General features: G+C 47.4%; 9 protein-coding genes across 10 annotated transcripts; 4 read left to right on the top strand and 5 right to left on the bottom strand.

Annotated features, from left to right (window-relative positions):
- Positions 1 to 1,527: 1,527 nt before the first annotated feature.
- On the top strand, positions 1,528 to 2,982 carry GL218_00131 (uncharacterized protein; the record flags this gene model as incomplete). Its single annotated transcript, XM_033576544.1, has 5 exons — positions 1,528 to 1,664; positions 1,739 to 1,806; positions 1,869 to 2,092; positions 2,156 to 2,563; positions 2,617 to 2,982. The coding sequence occupies 5 exons, from the start codon at positions 1,528 to 1,530 to the stop codon at positions 2,980 to 2,982; spliced, it is 1,203 nt and encodes a 400-aa protein (XP_033441561.1).
- Positions 2,983 to 4,036: 1,054 nt separating this feature from the next.
- On the bottom strand, positions 4,037 to 4,768 carry GL218_00130 (60S ribosomal protein L27-B; the record flags this gene model as incomplete). Its single annotated transcript, XM_033576543.1, has 3 exons — positions 4,037 to 4,044; positions 4,113 to 4,449; positions 4,706 to 4,768. 3 exons carry the CDS (start codon positions 4,766 to 4,768, stop codon positions 4,037 to 4,039), a joined length of 408 nt encoding a protein of 135 aa, XP_033441560.1.
- A 1,074-nt stretch (positions 4,769 to 5,842) lies between these two features.
- Positions 5,843 to 6,634, bottom strand: GL218_00129 (uncharacterized protein; the record flags this gene model as incomplete). Its single annotated transcript, XM_033576542.1, has 1 exon — positions 5,843 to 6,634. The coding sequence occupies one exon, from the start codon at positions 6,632 to 6,634 to the stop codon at positions 5,843 to 5,845; it is 792 nt and encodes a 263-aa protein (XP_033442030.1).
- A 973-nt stretch (positions 6,635 to 7,607) lies between these two features.
- GL218_00128 (4-hydroxyphenylpyruvate dioxygenase) lies at positions 7,608 to 8,846 on the top strand (the record flags this gene model as incomplete). The annotated part of the gene is made up of 1 exon (XM_033576541.1): positions 7,608 to 8,846. The coding sequence occupies one exon, from the start codon at positions 7,608 to 7,610 to the stop codon at positions 8,844 to 8,846; it is 1,239 nt and encodes a 412-aa protein (XP_033442031.1).
- Positions 8,847 to 9,502: 656 nt separating this feature from the next.
- Positions 9,503 to 11,007, bottom strand: GL218_00127 (TFIIH basal transcription factor complex p47 subunit; the record flags this gene model as incomplete). Its single annotated transcript, XM_033576540.1, has 2 exons — positions 9,503 to 10,349; positions 10,418 to 11,007. The coding sequence occupies 2 exons, from the start codon at positions 11,005 to 11,007 to the stop codon at positions 9,503 to 9,505; spliced, it is 1,437 nt and encodes a 478-aa protein (XP_033441413.1).
- Positions 11,008 to 12,036: 1,029 nt separating this feature from the next.
- On the bottom strand, positions 12,037 to 13,245 carry GL218_00126 (Chitin synthase export chaperone; the record flags this gene model as incomplete). The annotated part of the gene is made up of 6 exons (XM_033576539.1): positions 12,037 to 12,585; positions 12,647 to 12,740; positions 12,797 to 12,884; positions 12,935 to 13,028; positions 13,099 to 13,134; positions 13,216 to 13,245. The coding sequence occupies 6 exons, from the start codon at positions 13,243 to 13,245 to the stop codon at positions 12,037 to 12,039; spliced, it is 891 nt and encodes a 296-aa protein (XP_033441417.1).
- A 2,606-nt stretch (positions 13,246 to 15,851) lies between these two features.
- Positions 15,852 to 19,883, top strand: GL218_00125 (High-affinity glucose transporter; the record flags this gene model as incomplete). 2 transcript variants are annotated; one of them, XM_033576537.1, is made up of 6 exons in its annotated part: positions 15,852 to 15,862; positions 17,499 to 18,014; positions 18,071 to 18,148; positions 18,217 to 18,699; positions 18,747 to 19,459; positions 19,510 to 19,883. In XM_033576537.1, the coding sequence occupies 6 exons, from the start codon at positions 15,852 to 15,854 to the stop codon at positions 19,881 to 19,883; spliced, it is 2,175 nt and encodes a 724-aa protein (XP_033441419.1). The 2 variants fall into 2 exon arrangements, with proteins under 2 accessions (XP_033441419.1, XP_033441418.1); XM_033576538.1 differs by lacking the exon at positions 15,852 to 15,862 and having other exon boundaries at positions 17,971 to 18,037; positions 18,100 to 18,148.
- Positions 19,884 to 21,368: 1,485 nt separating this feature from the next.
- Positions 21,369 to 23,932, top strand: GL218_00124 (Dolichyl-phosphate-mannose-protein mannosyltransferase 2; the record flags this gene model as incomplete). The annotated part of the gene is made up of 7 exons (XM_033576536.1): positions 21,369 to 21,512; positions 21,576 to 21,698; positions 21,752 to 21,759; positions 21,818 to 21,868; positions 21,922 to 22,685; positions 22,739 to 23,236; positions 23,289 to 23,932. The coding sequence occupies 7 exons, from the start codon at positions 21,369 to 21,371 to the stop codon at positions 23,930 to 23,932; spliced, it is 2,232 nt and encodes a 743-aa protein (XP_033441420.1).
- Positions 23,933 to 24,566: 634 nt separating this feature from the next.
- Positions 24,567 to 25,503, bottom strand: GL218_00123 (Ras-related protein Rab-2A; the record flags this gene model as incomplete). The annotated part of the gene is made up of 2 exons (XM_033576535.1): positions 24,567 to 25,037; positions 25,216 to 25,503. 2 exons carry the CDS (start codon positions 25,501 to 25,503, stop codon positions 24,567 to 24,569), a joined length of 759 nt encoding a protein of 252 aa, XP_033442056.1.
- Between the last annotated feature and the right edge of the window lie 865 nt (positions 25,504 to 26,368).

The following is a 26,368-nucleotide window of genomic DNA, read 5'->3' as shown; positions in this document are numbered from 1 at the left end:
TTGTTTTTCGCGGTAACTACGTCACAGCGGAGTAGCGGCGGCGGCACAGTCTGTAAATTTTATCGATAGCCCGCCCTGATTTTAGTCTACGGACAAGCTTCAGATACCTTAATGACGAGCAGTAGATGAAACAAATCTTTTGGTGGATATTTTCCGGCTCGTCCGTAGTTTCTATGTATAGGTGATTTCTCTCCATGAAAAAAAAAAAAAAAAAAAAAAAAAACATCCCGCTTCCCTAGTCCATCATCCACCGACTAAATACTTACATGTACGTATAGAGACTCGTAGTGCGGTATGATATGAGCTGATAAAGTACGGATTACAAAACAGGAATAAGGAATATGTAGGAAGCCTAAAGCGTAACATACTCCCTAGACTCGACTTAATAACCAGTCACGAACTTGCAGAGCGCGAAGAATGCTATCTGTTATTAGACTTAAAATGATCTGGTATGTCTATCGCGAAGGTTGCAAGACCCTTTTCTTTTTAGAGTGGTTATTTTGAAACAAAAACTCTTTAATGTGAACCCACAACAGCAACCAAGTTCAAAAGCATTGCAATCTTCTAAAATTGTATTGGATGACCTGTTTCTGTGGCTGCCGTGGGGAGAGGGATAGGTATTCAAAAATGGACTCCAATGGCAAGCCAATGATAAAATGAGAGCCTCCTAAAACGACATCAGCGGCTGTAGATTGCAGGTTTTAGATATTTCCTCATCGTACGCTTATCCCTTTCGGGCAACACTACGCAATTATTAGCCCCTGACTCCCCTGGACGCAGGGAATTCCAGGGAATGAGCTTTAGTGGGGGTGGATTAGATTGTGGATTAGATTGTGATTTGTACCTGTACAATCACCCTATCTTTACCGGTACCACAACAGCTGCCACAGTAAAAAGGTATACAGCCCGAAAAGATGCCTGTAAGTGTTGCTTGTAGTGAACGGAACGCACTGATGATGCGACCGTGTTTGAAAGCGCTGATTCAATTGGGGCGGGTCTGGGGCTAAAATTGTGCGGGATAAGCTCTTGGGATCACAAATTGCCCCTACAAGGTACCGCATTACTAGGTACCGCTTGAAGGGTGGCTAGGCGTATGGATGTGCCTGGGTAGGCCTGTCTACCGTTAGAAGCACCACTCTGATTCTAAAAATTTATTAGCCGTACCATCTCTTTTTTTTTTCAATCTTCTCTCTTTTTGTCCATCCTCTTTTTTCTTGTCACCACTGCTCTTTCCCCCCTCCAGTTGTTGACGAATCTCTCCTCCGCACCACAAACAACTTCTTGTTTTGAAGTTTACGGAAGAGAGAAAACAAAAGTTGACAATTCGGCAACAATTGCGGAAACTTATAAACAGTTACGCCACCTCTCAAAATTCACCTAAATCTTTAATTGGTCTCAGCAGGCTTGGCCTTGTCGCTCATTCATCATCCGTGTCCTCTTCAATTCATTCTACCTTCTACCCCTTTCTTAGTCACATCGCACTAGCGAGATATTCAACCTTCACTTCAGACGTGAATAATCAATACAATGGCCGACGAAAAGATTCGTACCTCTGGTGAGGTTCCCCGACCGGAGCCAAAGGGCCCCATCTTGCCTACCACGAATCCCGAGGCCGACAAACCTCAGCCTCCCAAGTCGGCCATCCACCCGGCTCTATACGTCGCGTATGTCGAGTTCTCCCTCGAGTCAAGATAATTACGATTCAAAGTAAGGACGTGTAGCTAACAAGTTGCTACAGAGTATGGATCAGTCTTTCGTCGTCTGTCATTCTGTTCAACAAATGGATTCTCGACACTCTCGAATTCCGTAAGAGACCCTTGAGCGAATGTTGACTTAACTGCCGTAAATGGAGTCTAATAATATTCTAGGTTACCCCGTTATCTTGACCACCTATCACTTGACGTTCGCGACCATTGCGACACAGCTGATGGCGCGCTACACCACCCTCCTTGACGGTCGCAAGACTGTCAAGATGACTGGACGCGTCTACCTCCGCGCTATCGTTCCTATCGGTGTCTTCTTCAGCTTAAGTTTGATCTGCGGTAACTTGACCTACCTCTACCTCAGTGTCGCTTTCATTCAGATGATCAAGGTATGAATAATCAAGCAGGTGTGATTATGGAAGTATAAGGTTGCTGACGAAGGATTACGATAGGCCACCACCCCCGTTGCAGTCCTACTTTCCAGCTGGGCCATGGGTCTTGCACCCCCCAACCTCAAGCAGCTCCTCAACGTGTCTGCCATCGTTGTTGGTGTCATGATTGCCTCGTTCGGTGAGATCCGATTCGTCTGGATTGGTTTCTTCTACCAGTTGGGAGGTCTTATGTTCGAAGCTATCCGTCTCAACCTTGTTCAGGCCTTACTCAGCTCTGCCGAGTACAAGATGGACCCTCTAGTCTCTCTATACTACTTTGCACCCATCTGCGCTGCCATGAACGGTGCCGTTGCCCTCATTTGGGAGGTACCCAAGGTCTCTATCGCTGAAGTTTACCACGTCGGTCTCTTCACCTTCTTTTTGAACGGACTATGTGCCTTCCTTCTCAACGTCTCAGTTGTCTTCTTGGTAAGTTTCAACATATCATCGAAAATGAGTGTAGGTACTAATAAGTTGTATAGATTGGCAAGACCTCTGCTGTCATCATGACACTTTGCGGTGTCCTTAAGGATGTCATGCTTGTTTTAGCCTCTATGCTCATCTGGGGTACCCCTGTTTCCGGCCTCCAGGCTTTCGGTTACACCATTGCGCTTGGTGGTATGGTCTACTACAAGCTTGGTCTTGAGGCTATCAAGGGATATGCTGGTGAAGCTGGCCGACACTGGGCTGAGTTTGGTGCCACGCGCCCTGCTCTGCGCAAGGTAGTCGTCATCGGGGCAGCACTACTATTTGTGTTCATCCTCTTTGGTGGCTTGGCCCCCAACTACGCCTATGACCCGTCACAGTACCTTTCTGGTGCTGCTGAGAAGTTCGGCGTCTCCTCATGAGCGAATATGTGTCAACGAAACCTCTCCTTTCACCGTATGCCTTTGTAATCTTCTAGGTGGATGGGAGTTATAACTCGGGTTCTAATGAGAACAGGGTCTGATGGTGGAACGCTACGTGATGACCTAGTACGCGTTTCTCCTGATTTTTTCGGGTACATAATTGCACATTTTCCGCTTCATCTTCACAGGGGATGGTAGTAGTTGGAGAGATTTTTCTTTTACGCCGTGGACACTGATGAAAGGGTAGTCAAGGCGGTATTTTATTGTAACGGCTATAGATAGCAGACATGGTGTCAATTGCAAGGGTCGGGTTGCATCTGCTCGCATTACGACAGACAGGGCTAGTCTTCATGTAACTTAGAGAGCCTAGGAGGTATTAGACCTGAATGAAAATGAGACTAAATTTGCACGTTAATTAATAGTTTTTTATTGTTCTTATGTGGTCAAAGTGCTAGAGTCTCGAGTATAGAGTTGAGCATGGTTTTGAGCATAGGGAATATAGATTTAGGCTATTTAATTCTGGCCAGCAAGAGGGGTGGTAAAATGTAGTACAATTAATGGTAGAATTCCCTTGCAGTGTCGAAGTCTTAGGCCATAAAAATGGGAAAAGGGCTCCGAGGAGTCTACTAAGATATGACTACAATTATCCTGTGTTGCCATATGAAACAGTTTCGATCCGTTGGTGATGGAATCTTATATACTCGCGACTCCCAGTAACCATCCAACCTACGTGCAACTCGGATACTAATCCCAGAGTACTAAGCCCAGAGACTCGGGGTGTAGTACAGACGGGCGGGCGGGCTGGCTCGGTCAGTCTCAAGTTGATGAGTTTGGAAATCAATCACTGGGGATCCGCAAGCGAAAGTGGCACCAATTAGTCACTCATGGTACGGCCGAGACGTAGAGGTTTCATTCATCAGATGTGTGTTCATTTTTCATGTTTCTGAATTCAGAGCAAGACCCTTTGAGGCTTCCTAATGCCATTGATGATGCGATTTACATCCCAGACCGAACCCCCTTATGACCGAACGACGGAAGTATGCAGACGAAAGGATTAGAATTCTGCGAAGGGGAGTTAGTATTGTTTATATACCTAGGTAAGTTAAGTAGAGGGAAGAGGGGACACGTACTTAGGGGTGTGAAGAACCATCTGTTCTTGCCGCTCGTGTAGCGCTCCTCGAGGACCTTCTTGACGTTCTTCTTGGCGTCCTCGCGCTGGCTGACCTCCTTGAAGGTCTCGCCGGAAACGACGCCCTTAAGGCCCTCGAGCTCGAGGGTGTATCGTGTGGGCATCAAGTGGTTGTAGTTGATGGCCTTGATGAAAGGCTTGATCTTGGATCGCTTGTCCTGTCGCGACTTGGACATGCGTCGGGTGATCTTAGAAGGGTAGCGCTCGATGCCTGCGACTAGGGCGTGGCCGTAGGGGTGTGCCTTGTTGCCGCTGTCGACGGGCTGGATGATGACAACCTGGAGAGTGGATTCCGTTAGAATAGTGTTCCTAATTTTTCTTTCCGACTATATATATATATAAATATATCGATGTAGTGTAAAATCATAAGGGACCGTATATATAGGTATGTTTGTGCTTATACAATCATTCCGACGCGGCTTCTCGAAGATCGTAATTGTGCCAAATTCAATCCACCATTATCCAACAAAGTCTTTAAATTCTTCAAATAACAAAATCTATTTTTTTTGTTTCTTCTTTCGTCTAGTAACATACCTTCTTTCCGGCATATCGGCCACGGGTGATAATGGCTACTCGGCCAACCTTTAGGAACTTCATCTTGTCGGCTCCGGTGTCGTCGTTTGTCGAAAAGGGAAGTCGAGGTGTTGTCGGGTGGGTTGGCGAATTGGTCGATTGAGAATGAATTCGATAATAGTAAAGGTTGGTTTGCGATGGGCTAAGAAAATCGAAAATGTGCCTGAGAAAATTAAGCGAAGAAAGGGTTCATTTAGTTGATTGGCTTGATTGTGTGGGGTGGGGCTTTTCGGGTTTACTTTACGTGGTCTAAGCTTTTTAAAGCAGTTAAAAGTGGGGTATGAATTGAAAGCTCAAGAGGCCTTTTTTTATATCAAGAGTTTTATTCATATACTCATACCTTACTCATACACCCATCCATATACTAGCCACATATATAAAGGACGATTAACTAGCCAAAAATAAGTTTATACTGTAAGATTCGTTTAAATGGCTCCCCCAACATATATTATCTCCCGCGTAGCGGACCCTATCTTTGCCGTCGTGATTGGACTCGGAGCAGCAGCTACAAGAATTAACCGTGAAGGCAAGGAGAAGGGCAAAACGACACAGCAAACAGTCGAAGCCGGGAAGAGGTATATATGTCTCATATAATACATAGTAAAATGAGCATTCGTTTCTAATTGAGTTTTTCATTTAGACGAGTCAGTAATCTGTTCAGCAAACAAGCATAATAATACCCTTATCGAACAGTGGACTACCATACCTCCCTCTTACGTCTTATTAGCAGAGGCTTGTGGTTTTTAGAATGTTGTTCACACAATTCTATCGTGGGTGTGTTTATCACTAAGTGATGATACATTCTATATACTCTCAGAGTCTTGGTTTCTGAAGCGTCGCTATGACTATCGTACCAACCAACTAGATTCGAGTTTAATATAGCTTCCCCTACACCATCCTCGGTCTTTATATATGTACTGGCTAAGGAGCAAGCAATTAAAGAAGTTCATACTCGATAGTGGTGAACAGGACTAAAGAATTCGGCATCATATTTATCATTATTAATAGGTTTCAGTCAGATCAACTCTTTCAATAACCGACAACTGTTTTCTGACCGAGTTATTCAACGGCTCGTTGAAAATTAACCAAATAGCTTGGTTACGAAGCATATGCGGGGCCATATTCCTTCTTCATGGCCTCCCTCACCATCTGACCGCAAAGCTTGGCTGTGGGATTAGTACTCACTGCCAGAGCTTTCGCAATATCGTTTCCGTATCTTCCTCCCGAGGAAAAATCTCTCGATGCCGCCTCTTCGAAGTCGTTCTTTGTCCAGCCTTCCTCCTTTCTTCCGACAATGTTGATTTTACTGCCAGCCTGAAAGGACTTCGAAGTCATATAATAGATCGCTGCTCGTTGGGTGTGTGCGAGTGACAAAGTTTTCCCGGCTTGTGGTGATATGGCTGCGAATATGCTCCTTGGAGTCAACAGGGAAATGGCCTGGTCTAGATCGGAAAGAGCCAAGTCTGCTGCTTGAGATTTCTCGAGCTCGTCAACCTCACTTAACAACCCTCTTGAGGCCTGATCACCAGATAACAGCAGTGCATCTCCGTACAGCCTCCTGAAGACCTGTGCTCTATTATTTCGAGCGCTGGCGTATTTTGGGTATTCTGTTATGAGTTCCCCGAGTTTAGACAAGCATTGTCGATATTCCTGTATCGGCTCCGCTGTTGGTGCTGGCCGCAAACCGGCCAGTTGCATCTCAAGCTGCTGCATAGCCAGTACGATATCCCGCTCTCTCCGAGAAACACGGTCATAAACAGATGTATCCGCTATATTCGGATCCTTGGGTAGTGTTGCATCTACAAGAACGGCCGTCGTTGGATTTGACTCTGGGTCCTTAATCTTCTCGAGGACGTTGAAGTCTCGGCGGCTTAGGGAGCTTGTCGCCATATTGAGTATTTTTAGGCCGAAGATATCGTGATGACGAATGAGTGCTAAGGTGCTTCTGGGCGGATTGCGATGTGGGAATAGAAACAGCTATACGGCAGATATAATGTGGTCATACAATATATCGAGAAATCTTAACTGGAATGGCCTCGAATAAATGGAATAGGCGATACAGCAGAGATGCATGTAGGGTGGCTCGGCTTGATCAATGATAAACCAGTACTCAAGCCTTAGCTCTGTACTCCCTTATCATGCGTTCAAACATCGTCGTTTCTCCACTTCGGTACCCAATACAATGCCGAAGATTACTGCTACCTTCCACGAACCTTCTTCACCTGCAGTACCTAAGGTCAGCGAGATAAGGACATACATTCTTCCCCTTCTAGCCGTCCCAAACCATCTCGCCTCATTGGACGTACAGGCAATGGGTTGTGTCGGATAACTACGCGTGGCCCTGGAGGATGAACTACGGGGAAGCGGCTAGCTTCGGCAGTCTGACGTCTTTGTTTCCGCAGCCCCCGAATTTGGGTTGAGAGGCTCCACGGCCCTATCACGTCGAGCGTATCGGTAAGCCAGCTTTCGCAAATGCCCGTCTGACGACCCTTTCCTAGTAATGGTTGTCCGGGACGTTCCTTGCCGTATAAGCTGGGGCCGGCATACGGTAAGGTGTGCGGAATTTGTCCCGACCCAGAGTCCCTGGCCTATCCCCCTTTAACCGCTATATTGTTAGGACCAGAGGGTATGTAGGGATAGACGGAAAGGTTAGGTAAGATGATATTGAAGATCTCTCATATGTGTATTTCTATCTCTTAAGGTTTCCTCTTTCTGGATCTCGTATTCAAGATTATATTACACATAACTATCGGTACTTACATAGCTAGTTTACTCTCTCCTTGCTTAGTTACCTATACTATATCTATTTACCATCCTAAGTAAACCCCATAGAGTATAAACCAATCAACCAAGTCACACAAATATGGCCCCCTCCGCGATCTCAGAATCTCCTCCTAGGTACTCCCCGAATGCAGACGAGTACGCCGTACAGGCTGGCGTGCCCAACTTTCAGGGTTACGATCACATCACTTGGTGGGTAGGCAACGCAAAGCAGGCCGCGTCGTATTACACAACGCTCTTCGGCTTCGAGACGGTGGCGTACCGTGGTCTAGAGACCGGTAGCCGGTACTTCACATCGCACGTCGTGGCCTGCGGGGACGTTCGCTTCGTGTTCACATCGCCTATCCGCTCATATGCTTATCTACCTAAAGATGAGCCTGCCACAGAAGATGAGCGGAAGCAGCTCAAGGAGATGCACGACCACCTCGAGAGACACGGCGATGCGGTCCGAGACGTCGCCTTTGAAGTTGATAGTGTGGAGGGCGTATACAACCACGCCGTAGAACAAGGCGCCGTCTCCGTCCAGCCCCCCACGCTCCACCGTGACAAGCAGCACGGCGACGTACTAACAGCCGTGATCCGGACCTACGGCGACACAACACATACTCTGATCTCACGACGGAACTACACAGGCCCTTTCCTCCCTGGTTTCCAAGCGCGCTCATCCCCACCCTCTAGCACAATCCTCCCGCGCGTCGACCTCGCCCGCATCGACCACTGCGTCGGCAACCAGTCGTGGGACGACATGGTAGCCGCCTGCGAGTTCTACGAGCGGTGCCTGTCGTTCCACCGGTTCTGGTCCGTCGACGACAGCCAGATATGCACCGAGTTCAGCGCGCTGCGCAGCATCGTGATGAGCAGCGCCAACGACGTGGTCAAGATGCCCATCAACGAGCCCGCGCCCGGCAAGAAGAAGTCGCAGATCGAGGAGTTCGTCGTCTTCAACTCGGGCCCCGGAGTCCAGCACATCGCGCTGCTGACCCACGACATCGTGGCCGCGGTCACGGCTATGCGCGCCAGAGGCGTCGAGTTCATCGCCGTCCCGGATACCTACTATACGACTATGAAGGAGCGCATGCGCACGGAGAAGAGAGGCTGGGAGCTCCAAGAGGACTTCGAGACCCTGCAGAAGCTCAGCATCTTGATCGATTACGACGAGGGCGGCTACCTGCTACAGCTATTTACCAAGCCGCTTATGGACCGGCCGACGGTATTCGTAGAGATCATCCAGCGGCACGATTTCAGCGGGTTCGGTGCCGGGAATTTCAAGAGCCTGTTTGAGGCTATCGAGCGGGAACAGGCTCAGAGGGGGAACTTGTAAGTTGGAGTTAGAAGAGGATGGGGAGGGCGCATGTATGATATAACCTAATACTTAACGAGACCATGGCATGAATAACAGCAGCGAGATTGATTCATTGACTAACTGTACGTTGCATCATCGACGGATGAAGGATGGGATGGAATGGGATGGGATGGTTTGGAGACGGCGATGCTATAACTTTGTATATGTAGCTACTATAAAGCCATCTCTGTAAATAGAATAGTTATAGCTAACTAACTAGCTAGCTAGCTAATCTTCTGTTCTTCGTTCCATTCGGATGTCCTCTATACTCCTCTTCCTCCCCTCCCCCCTCCCTACCTCAGCTAAGCGCACGAAGCGCCCTCTCTATACGAAAAAAAAAAAAAAAAAGAACCGCGTCCTCGAATGAGTCTGGTGCAAATCCCCTATCCAGTAATGATAAGTATAAGTAGTAGTAGCAGTAGTAGCAGTACTATTATGCGGCCCCGCCAACGCCCCCTTTTTTTCCCCATGCAACAACAATAATAGTCGGTCATATGCTAGAAGGAACGGCATTCCATCGAAAAAAAAAATCCAGCCCTTAAGCAAGCAAACAAGTAGGTAATAGACTACGCCAACCTTGTGATATATGATCTATCTCGCACTACGCGAATTTCCTGTTAAGCCCATCCAAGGATTTACGAATCGATCTCCATAGCGCCGTTACTAATACCACCACCACCGCCGCCGCCGCCGGGATCGTTATCCCGGGCGCCTCGAGTATCGCTCTGGCATCCGGGGCAATTATGCAGGACCTCGTGAGCGAACAGATCGCAATCGATGCAGAAGTGATTCCTGCAGACCTCGCACGCGTACCTACCAGACTCGCTGAGACCCCTCGGCGGCAGCGGTTTTGCGGCATTGATCTTCTCCTTGCCCTTGACCGAGATTTTGGTCTTGGCAGGCTCGGGAAACGGGGTCAGACACGAGTAGCAGGCCTTGGAGCGCTTGGCTTCGGTCCATGGTACTTCGACCCAGTTGCGTAGTGGGAATAGGTGGTGGTATGATCGGGCCAGATGTGTGGATAAGATGAGTGTGAGTCCGCAGCCGGGACACTCGGCGGGTAGTCTGCAGACACGCGATCCGCAGCGGGTGCAGCCGTAGCCTTCGCGCGTTGGCCGGTTGTGGCACGCGCAGTAATGGGTATTGCCGCCGACCGCGAGCGTCCTCGAGGGGAAGCCCATCATGAGCAGGCTGGCGTTGCTCTGCTCTTGCGTACGCGTGACGGGGGGCGTTGTTATTGCTATGAGTAAATCTCTAAAATGCTCCTCGTGTAAAGCTATACTATAGCTGGAGTTCTCCCCTCCATTGGTTTTCGAGCAGAGTTCGTCGCAGATAGCTACTTGTGCGGCGAGGCCTACTATAGATACGCGTATCCTATCGGCGACCAGAGCACTAATGGTCTCATGTATGTCTCCCGGATCGCTAGACATCAAGGCGCCGTAGACTATCACGACCTCTCTCGTTCCATGTGATGGTGTGTGGCTATACCCAAAAAAATCGTCAGTCATTCCGCTTCCTTCATCCTTTCCGATTAAGCTGTAGAAACCCACAATAGAGCACCCCTGCACATCTCCAGGGCATTTTGCAGACTTGGGTTTCCCTGAGGGTCCTGCTTGACCCAACCCTGTAACTTCTCTAGGTGGTCTGTTGGATTTCCGCTCATGTCGCTTATCCTAACTCCGACGCCGTCTCGCATTCCTATGATCGCTAGCTGAGAGATAGGGTTCTGCTCAAAGTATTCTCTCACGAATTGGGAGGCGTAAGCCATGGTCAGTTCGTACCTGCTAGGCAGCAGGTCCTTCTCGAGCATGGCGAAGGACATATCTAAAACTAGAACAAGGTGTCGTATGATACCGCGTTGTAGGGGCGTGGTATCCTTAAGCAGTCGCGCCCGCTTCTCCGCCTCGGCACGACCCTCGATCGCTCCCGTGAGCGTACCGTCGGCATCTTCAACGACTGTGTCCCACGACCGTTGAATATCTTCCCAGGCGGCCTTCGCGCCTTTCCGAGTACTCTTCTTGCTTTTATCGGTCCGATTCCTCGATCGCGTATCGTTTCGGGTACTGGATGTTACCTGATGATCGCCGAACTCGTCATCAGAGGCATCATCAGCCTGGAATTCGCCATCGGAGTCGGCCATGGTCTAATCGCGCTCTGAATTGGAGTTCGTGCTTGTACTGTTCGGATTTTGAAGGGATGGTAAGAATTAAGTGGGTAACGTGTCCTCCGTGTCGGGAGGTATCGTATTATTAAATTAGAAAAGAAGGGAAGAAAGGAAGGGAGACCTAAGCTCTGAACGTAGGTAGATAGGCAGCAGGGGGTTTCCTATAATACCTTAAGAGCATTGTTGAAGGGCGTTCTGAAGAGTAGCATATCCCTGTGAATGATATGATAGTTCTTGATATAGCGCTATAGAGAGGAAGTATTGCGATAATCCTAGAGGACCTAGAGTAAAATAAATAAAGAGAAGTTGTTAGTAATAGAGAGGTTAAGAAGACGAGGCTGTTACTCTTTCTTTGTTGAAATGCTATTGCCGAAAATACACAGCCTTGTATTTAGCTCTTTGAATCTAAGCCAATCAGAAAAGCTCTAGATAATAGGTTCATGTCTAACATTACATTTAGAGTATTACAAGTGGGGCACACATGTTCATGCTACTTCTACACTACATACAATACATGTAGACAACGCCAATTCACTCACGTCATGCAGCATGAAAAAAAACCCCCTCGAAAAGAAAAAAAAACTTTCACTAACGTGGCTCGTTAAGCTTGGAATTATTCAACTGTACCATACGACCTCATATACATTAGTCGCACATATCCGGGGTATACTATCAACCATGCCTTTAAGCTCTCCGCCAACTGGCGAATGGCACATATGCCACCCTATGTATGAATATCACATCTCTCCTCCCTCCTCCCTCCTCCAAGCCTACTTGCGTCGCTTCGTATTGTGCATGCGACCGTGCTTTTCAGCCCACCCTTGCTTAAGATAACTAGGATTTCTACGTGCATTAAATTTTCAACGGTATTTTTTGTTATTGCTGTTCCCTGCAAAATGACATATTTGCCGACGGGAAACAGCGAAGGAATGAAAAGAAGAGAACAAGAACGGGTATATTGGTGAACCTAAACGCCGACGCCGTAGTAAAATGAGAGAAAAAGAATTAAGGGTAGCCTGTGGGTTGACTAGCAATCGGCCAGTCGTCTTCGGTAATGCTCGACCAGAATACCCAGATCATAATAACCGAGAGTAGAGTGAAGAGCGTCTCAAATAACGCACCGTCGATCTTGCCACTAGTTCCGTTGCAAATGTATGGACTGATGACGTAGTTGAAGACCTGGCCTATCGCGAATAGAATAGCAGCGCCTGCGAGGTATATCATGGGTCGAATCTCACCCAAGATTCTGAGGACGAGAACGGCTTCCAAAACAAAGAAGGCCACGAGGAAAACAAGCGGGGCAAGCTGGTAGAGTACGTAAAGTGCGATGTTTCGGTAATGTTCGTCGGCCCTGGTAACAAATTCGTTGGTCCAGTGAAATCCCGTGTCGAGCGTGATATAACCAGTACCGACAAAGAGGATGGCGCCAGAGAGGAACATGAGTCCCATGGAAACTGGTGTACCGTCATCAAGGATCTGATATCCTACGATAGCATTAAGTAGTAGAATCCATGTTGTCGCGATGATCATTCCGATGTGGATTCCGGTGAAGGCCTAAAGTAATTAAGTTAGCTTCGCTAGCACCTACTATCAATTTTGTAGAGATATTACGTACGATCCGGACTGTTGCATTAAGAGGAAACTCCCCAACTGTGAATATTTCGCATATCTCGATTATGATAAAACCGATGAGGAATAATTGCATCTCCCTATAGGTAATTATGTCAGTTAAATGGTCTGCAAAGTGAAAGTACTCGACACGGACCTCCGGCCAACTGCAGCCTTCTTTCTCTCTGAACGCAACAATAGCAGTATTGAAATGACAATGGCGATACCGCAAAGCAATATAGACCCTACTCTTTGTCAGCGAGAATTCATCTCATTTCGTATTAGCTAGACGAACCTAGATTTCCCAAGTAGCGATCACCAGATAGAGGGATGCCTTGTAGCTCGCAACCACCCCATCCGCCTCGTTGGTCATGACTCTCTGAGAGAACCTAATTCGTGTGTTAGCGACCTCGGGTGTTTGGCGGGATATTGCATAGCCGTGTCACTAAGCGGACGTACATTGCAGACCGGTAAAGTCGAATCGCGGCAAAACGCCTGAATAACATAGTGATGTTAGCATGGCTCGTGAGAATAATGAGAGAATATTGTCCATAATCTGGTCTGAGGAAAACATACGTCGAAATTACCAAAATTTGTTGACCCCATTTGCGTTGCGGCGCGAGGGAACCGCGCAAAGATAGATGGTTGAACGAGGTAGAGATAGTTTGTCGGAGTACGGGACTTGAGATGAATAATGCTTTACTTTCTTAGTTTGTCGATATAATGATATCCGAACGTGCACAGGTCCGTGATAAGCTTAACCGACGCCGTATTCTGAATTGGAATATTATGGGCAGAGATTGCTGTGGATCTTTGCGCCAGATAGAACGCAGCCTGACTCGCGTTTGCTCTCAAATTCGATTCAGTCTGGGGCTGGAAATGAGACCAAGGCTGGATCAAGGCTGGATCAAGGCTGGGACGGTTATGATGTAGTCCGATTATTCCCCCACAAACTCCCTTCCTCTCCAATTATGGTATCTCGAACCTAATCGTGGTAATTCTTGTTTTCCAAGAAAGTGAATTGATGTGTTTTTTTTTGTGTGTGATCCTCTATGGGGAGAGGGATTAGATGATTAGATGGAAGAGAGAGGAAATGAGTGCATGCAGCTTGCGAGGTTCGGGGCCAAGTTGCACGTTAGTGTGATTGATCTTGCTAGGCCAACCTTGGGGATCCCCTGGCGCCTTCTACAACGAGAGAGACGAAGCTACCCTGTGTAGGTAATGGCGTAGTAGATTTGGTAAGTAATCTATCGTAAGAGAGTAGGCAAGGAAGGTAAGAATCGATTCTGGTTGGTAGAAATTAGGAACAGCGGGTCTCCTTTAAATTGTCCCAAACCTATTTTGGTCACTGGAGGTCTTATTGTTCCTGAGAAAAGAGGCAGGAACAACGCGATTCGGCATACATTATGAACAGGGATAAGAAATCTGGTTTGTCTGGGTTTTGCAAGGGGGGGCCGGCCAAATTTCAATTTTACACCTTTGCAACTAGTTCGCGCCAAAACTCTCACCATCAGTTTAATCCCATCACAATATGAGGTACGAGCGTCAGAATATCGTTAAGTTCGAAAGGCTAGGTACTGCCTATAGTTTTGTATAAGTTTGGAGGGAACCCAATAACCTCCCTGACGTGCCTTACCGTAACATAGCAGACGAGAAAAAAAATGTGTTCACCAACCGGAGGACCAGATCAGCGCGATGTCTTGCATAAAAATAAAAAAAGGCTGTACATCCTTCATGGAATGGCTTAGAAAGCTACGTGTGGGAACTAGTCTAAGGGATCCATTAGCCTGTAAGTAATTTGGATTGGATCATCTTCATGCGTGATGAACTGTATTGTAGCCTCTCGAGATAAGAAGGTTTGTTGTCCGCCCACTTACAGACGACAACCTTTATCTCATTAGCTGTGCTGTCTGTACCTCACGTCCCATTGCCACATCTTCATTAATATGTTCTGCTGTGATTGTTGAGAAGGTATTCGTAGCGTTTCTCGAGGATCATTGATACTCGTTGTCTAGTCAGCTTAGCCAAGCCTTCGCATAGGATATTGTATGTCGTGAACTTGGTTTATGTACGGATCCCTACAGATCCGTACCTACAAGCATGACGAAAGGGCTTCTGTGTACCTAGGTACCTCAATATGGTTGCTTATGATACCTTTATTTTGCGCTGCGTCCCTCTCTAGGCCAATGTTACCACTACCCGCCGCCGACCCTTGGTTCTTTATGCAATCTTGGATGAATTCGCTTACGGTCCATTTGCCAGAAACGCACATACATAGACGCCTTACATGTGGATCAAGCGCATCAACCACTGACTGGCTTGATAGTGATTTGACGATATTGTATTGTATCTGATGAGAGCCGCTCTAAGACATGGCATCCTATAAGAATGTATTGTGCAATGCTTATAAAATTGAGTACAACCCACCTAATGAGCTAGGTAGTTAGAAAGCATTGTTCTGTCTTGGATTGCCCTCCCTGGGTTCATAAGCCACTTAGAGCGCCGCAACCATCATGTCTTTAAGAGTCCCATGCCGGTCGTACTCTACCGCTCGCCACGGAAGTGGAACCTAAGTAGGTATCGTGATGGCATTTGAGTTTCAATATCCGCGTCTTTGGGATTCGGGGTGTTATCGAGGCGGCAGCACGCATGGTGAGATAGTCTGACAGGGAATTTCAACGTTTCAGCCACATTTCTTCATACTTCTCAGGCCGCGATATCCGACGCATCGACATCAGTGGTCAATGGTGGTGATGCTCAGCCCATTCTTAATTTGGACATGTTTGCCATCCAACCAGTTAATGCTCGAGGATAGACTTTTCCAAGATAATATCAAGTAGGTTTTCCAAACCAGAGATTTGGGATGGTGAATGTATAACTTGAATGTATATAAGTAAGCGATGAGCTTCATCGGAGCTTCCAGATACTCCGGCGAAGTAAGCTTAGGTCCATTATAGTATTTGATTAATGGAGGTTGTACTTCATATTCGAAAGAGCTATCAAGTCTCGAACAATGCCACGACTGAGCAACTGCTCTCAGTAGTGTAACGCCGATTCGATAAGCGTAGCATAGCCTGAACTTACTATAAATAATAACGTTTGCTAGAATAAGCCCTAAAGGTGGGTTTTCTGAACATCATGGCCCAAGCTTAAATATATATGTCTGTGTTACGAGATGGAGATGTCGATGAGATTAAAAGTGGTGAGTCGAGATGCGGACTAGGTTAGTAAGTATATATTAGCCCTTAAGAGCTTTAGAAATACCCCAGTATATTCACTCTCCACGTGCGTGCGTGCGTGCAGTTAAGGACTCTTTGGCGAGGGGGGATTGAGGGGAACCGAGGGGAAACTGGATGATCAGCCTAGGCTGTTAGGGTTCTACAGTAAAAAAGACCTCGTGATCCAAGCGTTCCCCAATATCTAAGTAGCAATCTGAGACATTGGTAGAACTGGGAAAGGGTTCATTCTAAAGAGGGATGTTTTCTGGGGTGTTGCATCCTCAAGTGACATTTTGTGTTGACCGCCTGGGGAAGCAGTATTTCAAGCTATGATGCCATCGTGGGTCTGTTTGCATTCTGATGCATTCTGATGCATACTGGAGCCGCCATACCCAGACGGCTGAATATGCAACGAGTCAACACCTGACCCGACTGGTGCTCTTTGATCCTCTGCATATCGGTTACTTCATTCGCTGAATTGAGATAAGAGGATTTAACATGTGTTGTAGAATATCGTATGCGTCTTCCCAAAGGGGGTCTGATTTGCGTAGCTTGGCTTTCCAAATAGAAAGATGATCCCCGTTAGAACAAGAAAGCCTGATATTGAACCTAGACTCTCTAAGACGTATCATGTGACGACCATCTTTTCTACCTACCTAACGAATTGAGTTGTGAAATAGCTCGGACGAAGACGTAGCCGTTTATCTAGAGCTGTACGTGGTATTCGACAATAGGTAGCTTACCTAGATTTTATATCATCTAAAAGTCATGTTAAAGGTGATTCTAGGCTATCCGGCACCTCAAAATACGAATTGTCATGGCGTACAAAGCACAGTTGTTTTTGTGTAAAGAATACGGTATAGTACAAGTGGTCGAATAGGTCATTATCTGTAATCAAATACGGTACAGTACAGGTTAGTACAGGTTTACAGCGTCTGTTGTAAGACTCTGTGGGGGGTTTCTTACCCCACACCAAGAACTGCACCTACCCTGAAACCTCCAAGGCTACCGTCGCAATTACCGCAGAAAAGAAAGGCTGCTGTACAGTGTCCAAATAGACGGAGTACATATTTATAAAGGCTAAGACGCCTAAGATCAGTAAGATCAGCGGTTTGTCTTCTTGCTCCCTGAACTTTTGAAAATAGGGGATTGCAGGTAGGATTTATCGATCTGTCCCTCTATTCCGAAGAGCCAGGTTTTTCTGACTTTTTCTTTTTTTTTCATTCTTTTTTTTTTTCTCAATCGCTTGTCTCAATAATTATACACTGAATTATCGATTTCTACATACTTGTCTCTCCCGCCTCTTAGTTATTATTCGACCAAAACACCAATTCTCGTTACGGTTTTTTTTTATTGATATTGCACTGAAGCACGACTCCGTTCTCGGGATAGGTACTGTACTTTTGGTCGCAACTTGTTCTTTGTACCTACAGTGCGTGGTACCTTGTTTAGACCAGATTCAGCGTTGCATGTGTCTTGTGCTTGTTGATCCACCTACCTGCGTTGCTGGTCGAAAACTTGTCGACGCCTTTCGTCACTCGTCAGGCCCGGATGACACTGAATCTTGGGGGCCTGTCTTATATACTCACTCCACCCTTTCCGCATTCCCCAACTCAATTCCAATCGATACTATCACCGCAGGAGGGCGCTGCTGCTTGACAGCCCCAACAATTCCAAAATTCCTTCACCAAAATCAAATCGTCTTCCCTCAAACATTCCTCTGAGGACCTTAACCAATCGATCCGAGCACGGTGCCCAATCGACGTCATTGCTGGCCGGTCACCGAGATCAGCACTCTCACGAGAGACGCTCCTCCGACTCTGTCGACTCCGACTCCTGGACTGATACCGGTGATATCGCAGAGCAGTTGGCAGATGAGGAGGATCCTTTGCGGAAGACTCTCGCCGATACCTCCGTGAACGAGGACCTATTCTCGGGGGTTCTGAAACGCCATCCTAAGCACAAACGCGTCCAGTTTAGAAATTCCGTCTCTGAGCATAGCAATTATCGCTCTTCTAGATCCCTCTCTAGGACTATCGATAAAGAAGCGATCGAGGTTCCCGAAGTCCCTCCACGGCGTCTCTCAAGAGCAGAGCGTTTCATAGCCGCCATCATGCCAGGTGCCGGGATACACGGCCTTACGGGCAAGGCCCTCATGTTCGCATTACGCGTTCCCAAGCGTCCGAAGCAAGACGTGCTAACCATGTTCACAGCTATTTTACGAGTATATTCGTCTCGTTAGGTGTTTTCCTATTTGGATATGACCAAGGAGTTATGTCGGGTATCATCACGTAAGAGCTTGGCAATTATTATAGTTCAGCTAACCTCATCATCTTATCTTCTAACAATGTTATCGTAGGGGCCCCTTCTTTAGAGATTACTTTAAGAATCCCTCGAAAGCAGAGATCGGTACGATGGTTGCTATCCTCGAGATTGGTGCCCTAGTATCATCGTTAATAGTGGGAAGAGTCGGCGATATCATTGGCCGACGAAGAACAATTCTATATGGCTCTATGATATTCTTCGTCGGTGGCGCTTTACAGTCTTTCGCTGCCAACATGCCCATGATGATGTTGGGCAGAATCATTGCAGGTCTGGGTGTTGGTTCCTTATCAACCATTGTGCCTGTCTACCAGTCCGAAATCTCTCCCCCTCACAACAGGGGTAAACTGGCCTGCATCGAGTTTTCAGGTAACATTATTGGTTACACGACATCCGTTTGGGTTGATTACTTCTGCGGCTACATCGAAAGCGATATGTCGTGGCGCATTCCTTTACTAATGCAGTGCGTGATGGGAGCCCTGCTGGGTTTCGGTAGTTTAGTCATTGTTGAATCTCCAAGGTAATATTTTCTCTTTCATTTTGAGTTGCTTGCGTTGACAATCATAGATGGCTACTCGACAATGATCACGATGAGGAGGGTATTGTTGTTATCGCTAATCTGTATGGCGGCGGTGATATTCACAACCCAAAGGCAAGAGAGGAATATCGAGAAATTAAGATGAATGTTCTACTCCAACGCATGGAAGGCGAGCGATCTTACTCGGAGATGTTCCGACGTTACAAGACCCGGGTCTTCATTGCCATGTCCGCGCAAGCTCTAGCCCAACTCAACGGCATCAACGTCATCTCGTACTATGCACCATATGTCTTCGAATCTGGTGGTTGGATTGGTCACGATGCGGTCAAGATGACTGGTATCAATGGTATAACATACTTCCTTTCAACAATCCCACCGTGGTATATAGTGGATCGATGGGGACGTCGGGTTATTCTTCTAACAGGTGCCGTCGCAATGGCAATATCTTTATCCCTGGTGTCATACTTTATCTACCTAGATGTCGAGGCAACGAAAACATTGGTGGTCGTTTTCGTCATGGTATACAACGCCGCATTCGGTTACTCATGGGGACCTATTCCTTGGCTTTACCCACCAGAGATCCTACCACTTAGCATTCGATCAAAGGGGGCAAGTTTATCAACTGCTTCCAACTGGGCTTTCAACTGGTTGGTGGGCGAAATGACCCCTATTCTCCAAGAGTGGATCAAGTGGCGACTATACCTGGTGCATGCATTCTTCTGTGTGGTCAGTTTTGTAGTGGGTAAGTATAGTTTCTTCTGCCTCATTGTCAACGTCGCTAACTAGAAGTAGTGTACTTCATATATCCCGAGACTTGCGGTGTACGATTAGAAGATATGGACTCGCTCTTTGGAGATGCTAGCACAGCAGTCGGAACCCCTGGCGTGAGGTCTGAGACCGGCTCTCTAGTTAGGGCCGGATCTCCCGTCCCCTCGCTCGACCTTCGAGGACGGCCACTTGGTTCGGACGCTAATATCCCCTCAATGGACATTGACCCTCCTGTGCTCAACATCGTAGATGGAAAGCCGCAGCTACGGTCTGAAAGTCAAAGTTCACGAGGGCGGGTAGGCGAATGGCTAACTAGGATGGTTGGGCAAAATCGTGGAGGTAGCAGCAGCCCAGCCGGAGGAGGCAGATACGCGCCATTAGACCAGCGAGATGACTAAATTCATGAGACAGCGAGTATTGAATTTGTGACGGGAGACTACTAGACTCTGATTCATATAGACGGCGCGGTGGAAATCCCAGCGGCTACGACGGCCGTATTCCAGCATTATTGTAAAGTGTTTGCATTGGGTTATCCGGCGCATGCGGGGCCCCCTACGACGAGTGACAGAGACGGAAGAGAAATGGAGATATGAGTTTCGTAATATATTGTGATGGGGGGGACTTTCTTTCGTATAACCGGCCGAGCCACAATGAACTAGGGCCGTCGGCCGAGACATGATATCTACCAGTGCTCAGGATGAAGATTATGAGCTTTAAACACTCGAGGGAGTCAGTTCAGGTTAATATTGAACGCGAAATCACCAACGAGCTATTTGTAGTGACCCTTGATGACACGAAATTCTACGAGCCAACCCTCAATTGCGCGCCTCTACTAAGCTATGGTTATGGTTTCTCCTGAGCATATTGGTCGAGTTTGGATAATAAATATGTAGTACGCAGGCGGAAAGGTTCTATGATATTTTCATTAAACTACCTAAACTAGATCAATAGTATATCTGATTGTGAAGTTAGGAACTACATGGGCTCAATTCGATGTTACCATATGTGTATATTAAATACCTAGGTACCCAGGTAGATATCATAAAGTCAATCACATGTTTGTCGGCTAGAGATGCAGTTGTCTTCTAGAATACCTGTGGACTCGATCTCGAAACAGATCGTAATATCGGAGCTAGCTAAGGACCGACAAAGTGGGATAACTGGGTAGGTAGGTAGGTATGTGTTACTTACATAATTTCAAAGTATCATCGTACGCGCGTGTCAGATTGATGAAACATTACCTAAAGTACATTACATACCTGTAAGCAAGCACCTGCACCTGGGCAAGTAAAGTGTCCTTAAAGAGACACGCAGTAGGTACATAGAACAGGTACATGTATAGTAGGATGATGCTAAATAAAGCTAGCTGTACAGGGGGACAAGGGGGGGAAACATTTTAGCGTATCCCTATCCAGGCTGTCCTTCACCTTTTTTAAATCGGTTCAGCTGAAGCAGGAAAAAAATGTGAGTGGAAGATTGGAAAGTGCCAACTGAAAGCCGGACTGCGGCTAGGGTATCCCGTATTTTTGTATTTTGTGTTATCACTATCGTACAAGCCACGCAACCTCTCCTTTCACCTTTCACCTTTCTCTTAACTTGCTTTTCTTTCGAGGATCAAGTCTTTTCCCATTGTATTCTCTCCCGCGGTCAAGATTTTAATTCCGTCCTTTTTTTGTGTGGGAGAATGTTCTACGTTTGTTGTCTTTGACCGAATTTAATCTGTTCTCTTCAGGACCCTCATTTTCTTAACCCTTTTCTTTTTTTTTCTCTTTTCCGGAAGCCCTCTTTCACACCAAACCCCTAACACTCGTTCCACTATCTACTCCCCCCTCCCATTTCCACCTTTCTCCTTGGAGAACAGGGCCGAGAGATAGTCTACAATCATGGCCGATAACAAGGCCGCAGTCGCGTCTGGCGCTGATCCCGCCGGCGATGCCGCTCGCCGACGTATCGTACCCGGGACCACTGCCCCAGGAGCTCCAGCGCAGCCGGAGATCGACGAGAAGAAGATACATGGAAAGAAGAAGGTATAGACATGATTACATGCAGCAAGTCTTTGTTGGACCACTAGCTGACTTTGATGTGTTTAGGAGTCTTCATTCCTCGATGTACTCGACCAGTGGGAATTCATCATTGCGCCTATAATCTTCACTGCCTTTGCCTTCTTCACACGTCTATGGAAAATTGGTCTTAGCCCAATTGTCACTTGGGATGTGAGTTTAATGGTCATTATGTAGTTTTAGAATGTCTGCTAACAGCCTCAAAGGAAGCTCAGTTCGTCAAACCTCACATTCGCTCTTTCACCGCAACGCTAACTCGTGCCCCTTTATAGCTTCGGCAAATTCGGATCCCACTACATTAAACGTGAACTATTCTTCGATGTGTTAGTACGACCAGAACCCTCGGTTGGAATATTGTTTTTAATACGTGGAATAGGCACCCTCCCCTTGGTAAAATTCTTGTTGGTCTCTCCGGAGTTCTAGCAGGTTACAATGGGTCTTTCGAGTTCAAGTCTGGCGAGACATACCCCGAGGAGCTTGACTATACCTTCATGCGAGCTTTTAATGCCTTCTGGGGAATATTATGTGTGCCATTGGCTTACTACACTGCTAGAGAGCTGCAGCTAAGACGACCTGCCGTCTGGCTAGTTACGCTGATGGTTCTGTGTGAAAACTCGTACACGACTATCAGCCGATTCATCCTGCTCGACTCTATGCTCCTATTCGGCACCGTCTCTACTGTCTTCTGTTGGGCCAAATTTCATCGCCAGCAAAAATACAGCTTCGAGCCTGAATGGTTCTTCTGGCTATTTATGACGGGGTTAAGCTTAGGATTCGTATGCAGTATCAAACTCGTTGGCCTCTTCGTCACGGCTCTCGTTGGCATCTACACAATCGAAGACCTTTGGAACAAGTTCGGTAACACTAAGATGCCAGTCGTGGTACTCGCTAGCCATTTTACTGCCCGAGTCGTCGGTCTAATCGTCATTCCGCTTCTCGTCTACATGTTCTCCTTCGCGCTTCATTTTGCGATCTTGACCAAGAGTGGCCCTGGAGATGCGCAGATGAGCTCCCTCTTCCAAGCCAACCTGGAAGGAAGTGAGATTGGACGGAACTCTCCCCTGGAGGTTGCATTTGGCTCTAAGGTGACACTTAAGAATATGGGGTACGGTGGTGGTCTACTCCACAGTCACGTCCAGAGTGAGTATTTGACGTTTCATCGTGCTGTCTAATTTATGCTAAACTATCATAAGCGTTCCCCGAGGGGTCTACTCAACAACAAGTTACTTGCTACCACCACAAAGATGCCAACAACGAATGGTGGTTCTACCCTAACCGTAGCGACCGCGACTATAACCCGGAGGAAGAGCCCCGATTCATCGGAAACGGCGATGTCATCCGCTTGATTCACGCTCAGACTGGACGAAACCTCCACACCCATGATATCTCTGCCCCTATTACCAAGAGCCAGAAGGAAGTGTCCTGCTACGGTAATCTTACTATTGGTGATGATAAGGACCACTGGCAAGTCGAAATCGTCAAGGACGTGTCTTCCCGCGATAAGAGCCGTGTACGAACTTTGACTACTGCTTTCAGACTTCGGAATCCAGTTATGGGCTGTTATCTCCGAGCTGCTAACGTTAATCTTCCACAATGGGGTTTCAAGCAGATCGAAGTGACTTGCGATAAGAGCAATAACCCTCGTGATACTTTCACCCACTGGAATGTTGAGGCCCATACCAACGAGAAGCGTAAGTCCTACCACGTAGATGTCTGGATATCCAATTATTAACCAAGTCACAGTTCCTCCGGGAGACCCCGGCAAGTATAAGTCGCCATTCTTCCACGACTTCATCCACTTGAACGTTGCTATGATGACATCCAACAATGCCTTGGTGCCCGACCCTGATAAGCAAGACGACCTGGCTTCTCAGTGGTGGCAGTGGCCTATCTTGAACGTCGGTCTGCGTATGTGTGGATGGGACGATAAAATTGTCAAGTACTTCCTTCTCGGTAACCCCTTTGTTTACTGGGCCTCGACGGTTTCTCTAGGTGCCGTCGGTTTAGTTACCGTTTGGTACATCCTCCGATGGCGACGAGGTTTCACCGATCTTACCCAAGATGATATTGATCATATCCACTACGCTGGGCTTTACCCCATCCTGGGATGGTTCCTTCACTACCTTCCCTTCGTTATCATGGCCCGAGTTACCTATGTTCACCATTACTACCCAGCATTGTACTTTGCGATCCTAAGTTTAGGATTTCTAGTCGACTGGCTTTTGAGGAACCAGAAGAAGGTGATTCAGTACAGCGTCTACGGGATCCTATACGCCACCATCATCGGCCTTTACATCTTCTTCATCCCCATCTGCTGGGGCATGACGGGCAGCAACCAAAAGTACAAGTATATGAAATGGTTCGACTCTTGGCGTATCTCTGATTAAGGGCCGGATCAAATATAGGAGACGAAGAGACGAACCGAGGTTAGGGCAGGCTGTTTAGCCTCGGGTGTTATTCATATAGAACATGGCCATCCGGACTACCCGGTTATAAGAGCCATCGATAAATCTCCATCTCCTCTATTTCCTGGGTTGTTTGATGTAACGATATGAAGGGAAACTTGCATGAAAGGGAATTAGAGAGTGGAGTTCACGGTGGTAACGTGGATGAGGCATACTGGGAAACAAAAAAAGAATACTCATCAGCAACATACCGCTTTCTAATACAACGCCTTTTCCTTTTCTTTCAAGAAATATTTGGTCTTCCGTAGTAGATCACGATGTTTGATGAAGGTGTTTAGAAACAGTTCCAGTGAAGTGCCATCTTATGTAGTTGATGTTTTAAAGTAGACATTACGTAGGGTATCATCGAATGCGTATGCGATGCCTCCAGCGTGTGCAAGTATATGTACAGTACAGTCGCAAACCCGGACCCGACCTTTAGATAGACGGTCTAGTCCTCCTGGTCAAACTCTCCTATGTCTGACATGGGAGCTGCCGATACACGTAACCCAAATTGTTAATTCCTTTCCATTTCTTTCTTTCCTTCTTATATTATCTGATCCGAGCAACTAACTAACTAACAACAACCGCCCGTCATACCCCTACCCGCGTCGGCAGATAACCGGACGTTCTTGGCGCCGCCGGGCCCAGGGCCCTTGACGCCGGAGCGGCGATCGTTAAGGTCGTACTTGCCGGCGTTGATGTTCTCGAAGATGCGCTCGGCGACGCGCATAAAGGCGTCCTCGACGTTCTCGCCGGATTTGGCCGAGGTCTCGACGTACTGCAGGACGCCGTTGGTACGGGCCCAGTCGGTGGCTTCTTGGGTCGTCACTTCGCGCTTGCTAGGGGTGGTGTTTTCGTCTTCCGAGGCGGGCTGCGCTTGGTCGAGCTTGTTCCCGACTAGGATCACGACGATGTCGGGGTCGGCGATCGCGCGCAGGTCGTTGAGCCAGTCGGTTACGTGGGCGAATGTCGATCGCCGGGTTATGTCGAAGACGAGGAGGGCGCCGGAGGCGCCGCGGAAGTAGGACCGGGTTACGGATTTATACTAGAGAGGACGGGGGAGAGGGTTAGTGGGTTGCTTGTTTGTCTGTCTGTTTATTTGTTTGCTTGCGCTGGGTATAAGTGGTGGGGGAGTTGTTCGTTATTCGACAACTTGCAAAGCTCTCGAACTTTTCGTTCCAATGCTAGATGGGATGGGATGGGATGGGTTGCGTAGTACGCACCGTTTCTTGTCCCGCCGTGTCCCAAAGGGAAAGTTTCATGTGCTTTTGCGGCGGGGAGGCGCGCGGGGGTTCGGGAAGGCCGCCGTCGGCCGCGGAGGATGTGGACGAGCGTTTGGAATGCGGCGGGCCAACCGGGACGATCCTAGAGCCGAATTCCACGCCGATGGTGACGTCGTGCTGCGGGCTAAAGCGCCCCTCGCAGAGCCGGATCGTGAGCGACGACTTACCGCATCCCGAGTCCCCGATGCAGACGAGCTTGGCGATGTAGTCCCAGGGCGGGGAAGACATTACAACAAAGGTTGCAAATCGGAAAGGAAACGAGACGAGACGAAACGAAACGAGATAGGGGGTTTGTCGTTACGATTAGTCACAAGACCTGAACCGGCGTATTGGAAGTAGAAAGAGAGAGGACGGCGCTTCGTTGTAAGCCGGATGTGTTTTCTTTACTACGCCAAGGGAAAGAAAAACCTAGGCGCTATCAAGAATTAGTTTTAATAGTTTTAGCTAAGGGTAATTAAGGGCACAAGACAAAACAAGACTATAGTATAAACACGTGGAGAGAAATTAGAGACAAGTCGCTTAAGAATAGATTTACCTTACATAGGTACATAAAGGTAAGGGGGTGTAGGTGTAAGTGTAAGTGTAAGCTTTGAGGATAAAGAAAGGTGATTAAGTTATCATGCAAGTGATGAAGGCATAATGTACTAAGTTAGGTTAGTAGGAGGTAGTTTAGGTAGTTTAGGTAGGTTAGGATGTATGTAGTGTAAATGTTCAAGACCAAAAACGGTATACGGCATACGGCATAATTCCATTTCGATGATGTCGCCTAGGATCAGCTTTAAACCCGCCTAAACGTTCCGTCTGCGGGTCAGGCAAGCTTTCTCCCCAGCCTATCCCTAGCCTATCGATAATGTACGCCGATGGGTGCGATAGATGCTAACTCAGGTACGATATGTACCTCCTAACCAGGTAGCTTACAAGGCTCTTTATTAACAGGGGGGGTTCGACATCGGTACTTGGGAGGGCTGGAGCACCTGGGCAGCGCCGATAGCGCCTGATTTAGGGTGGATGACCTCACCTTGTTAGACACCTGGTATTCTATTAAAGGCTCGTGACTAAAACTTGCACCATATGTCTACATTTCATAAGAGGT

Source organism: Daldinia childiae, assembly GCF_008694065.1.
Source record: "Daldinia childiae strain JS-1345 chromosome Unknown Scaffold1, whole genome shotgun sequence".
Lineage (NCBI taxonomy): Eukaryota > Fungi > Ascomycota > Sordariomycetes > Xylariales > Hypoxylaceae > Daldinia > Daldinia childiae.
The sequence above is the reverse complement of the archived record's forward strand: the minus strand, read 5'-3'. Positions and strand labels throughout refer to the sequence as shown.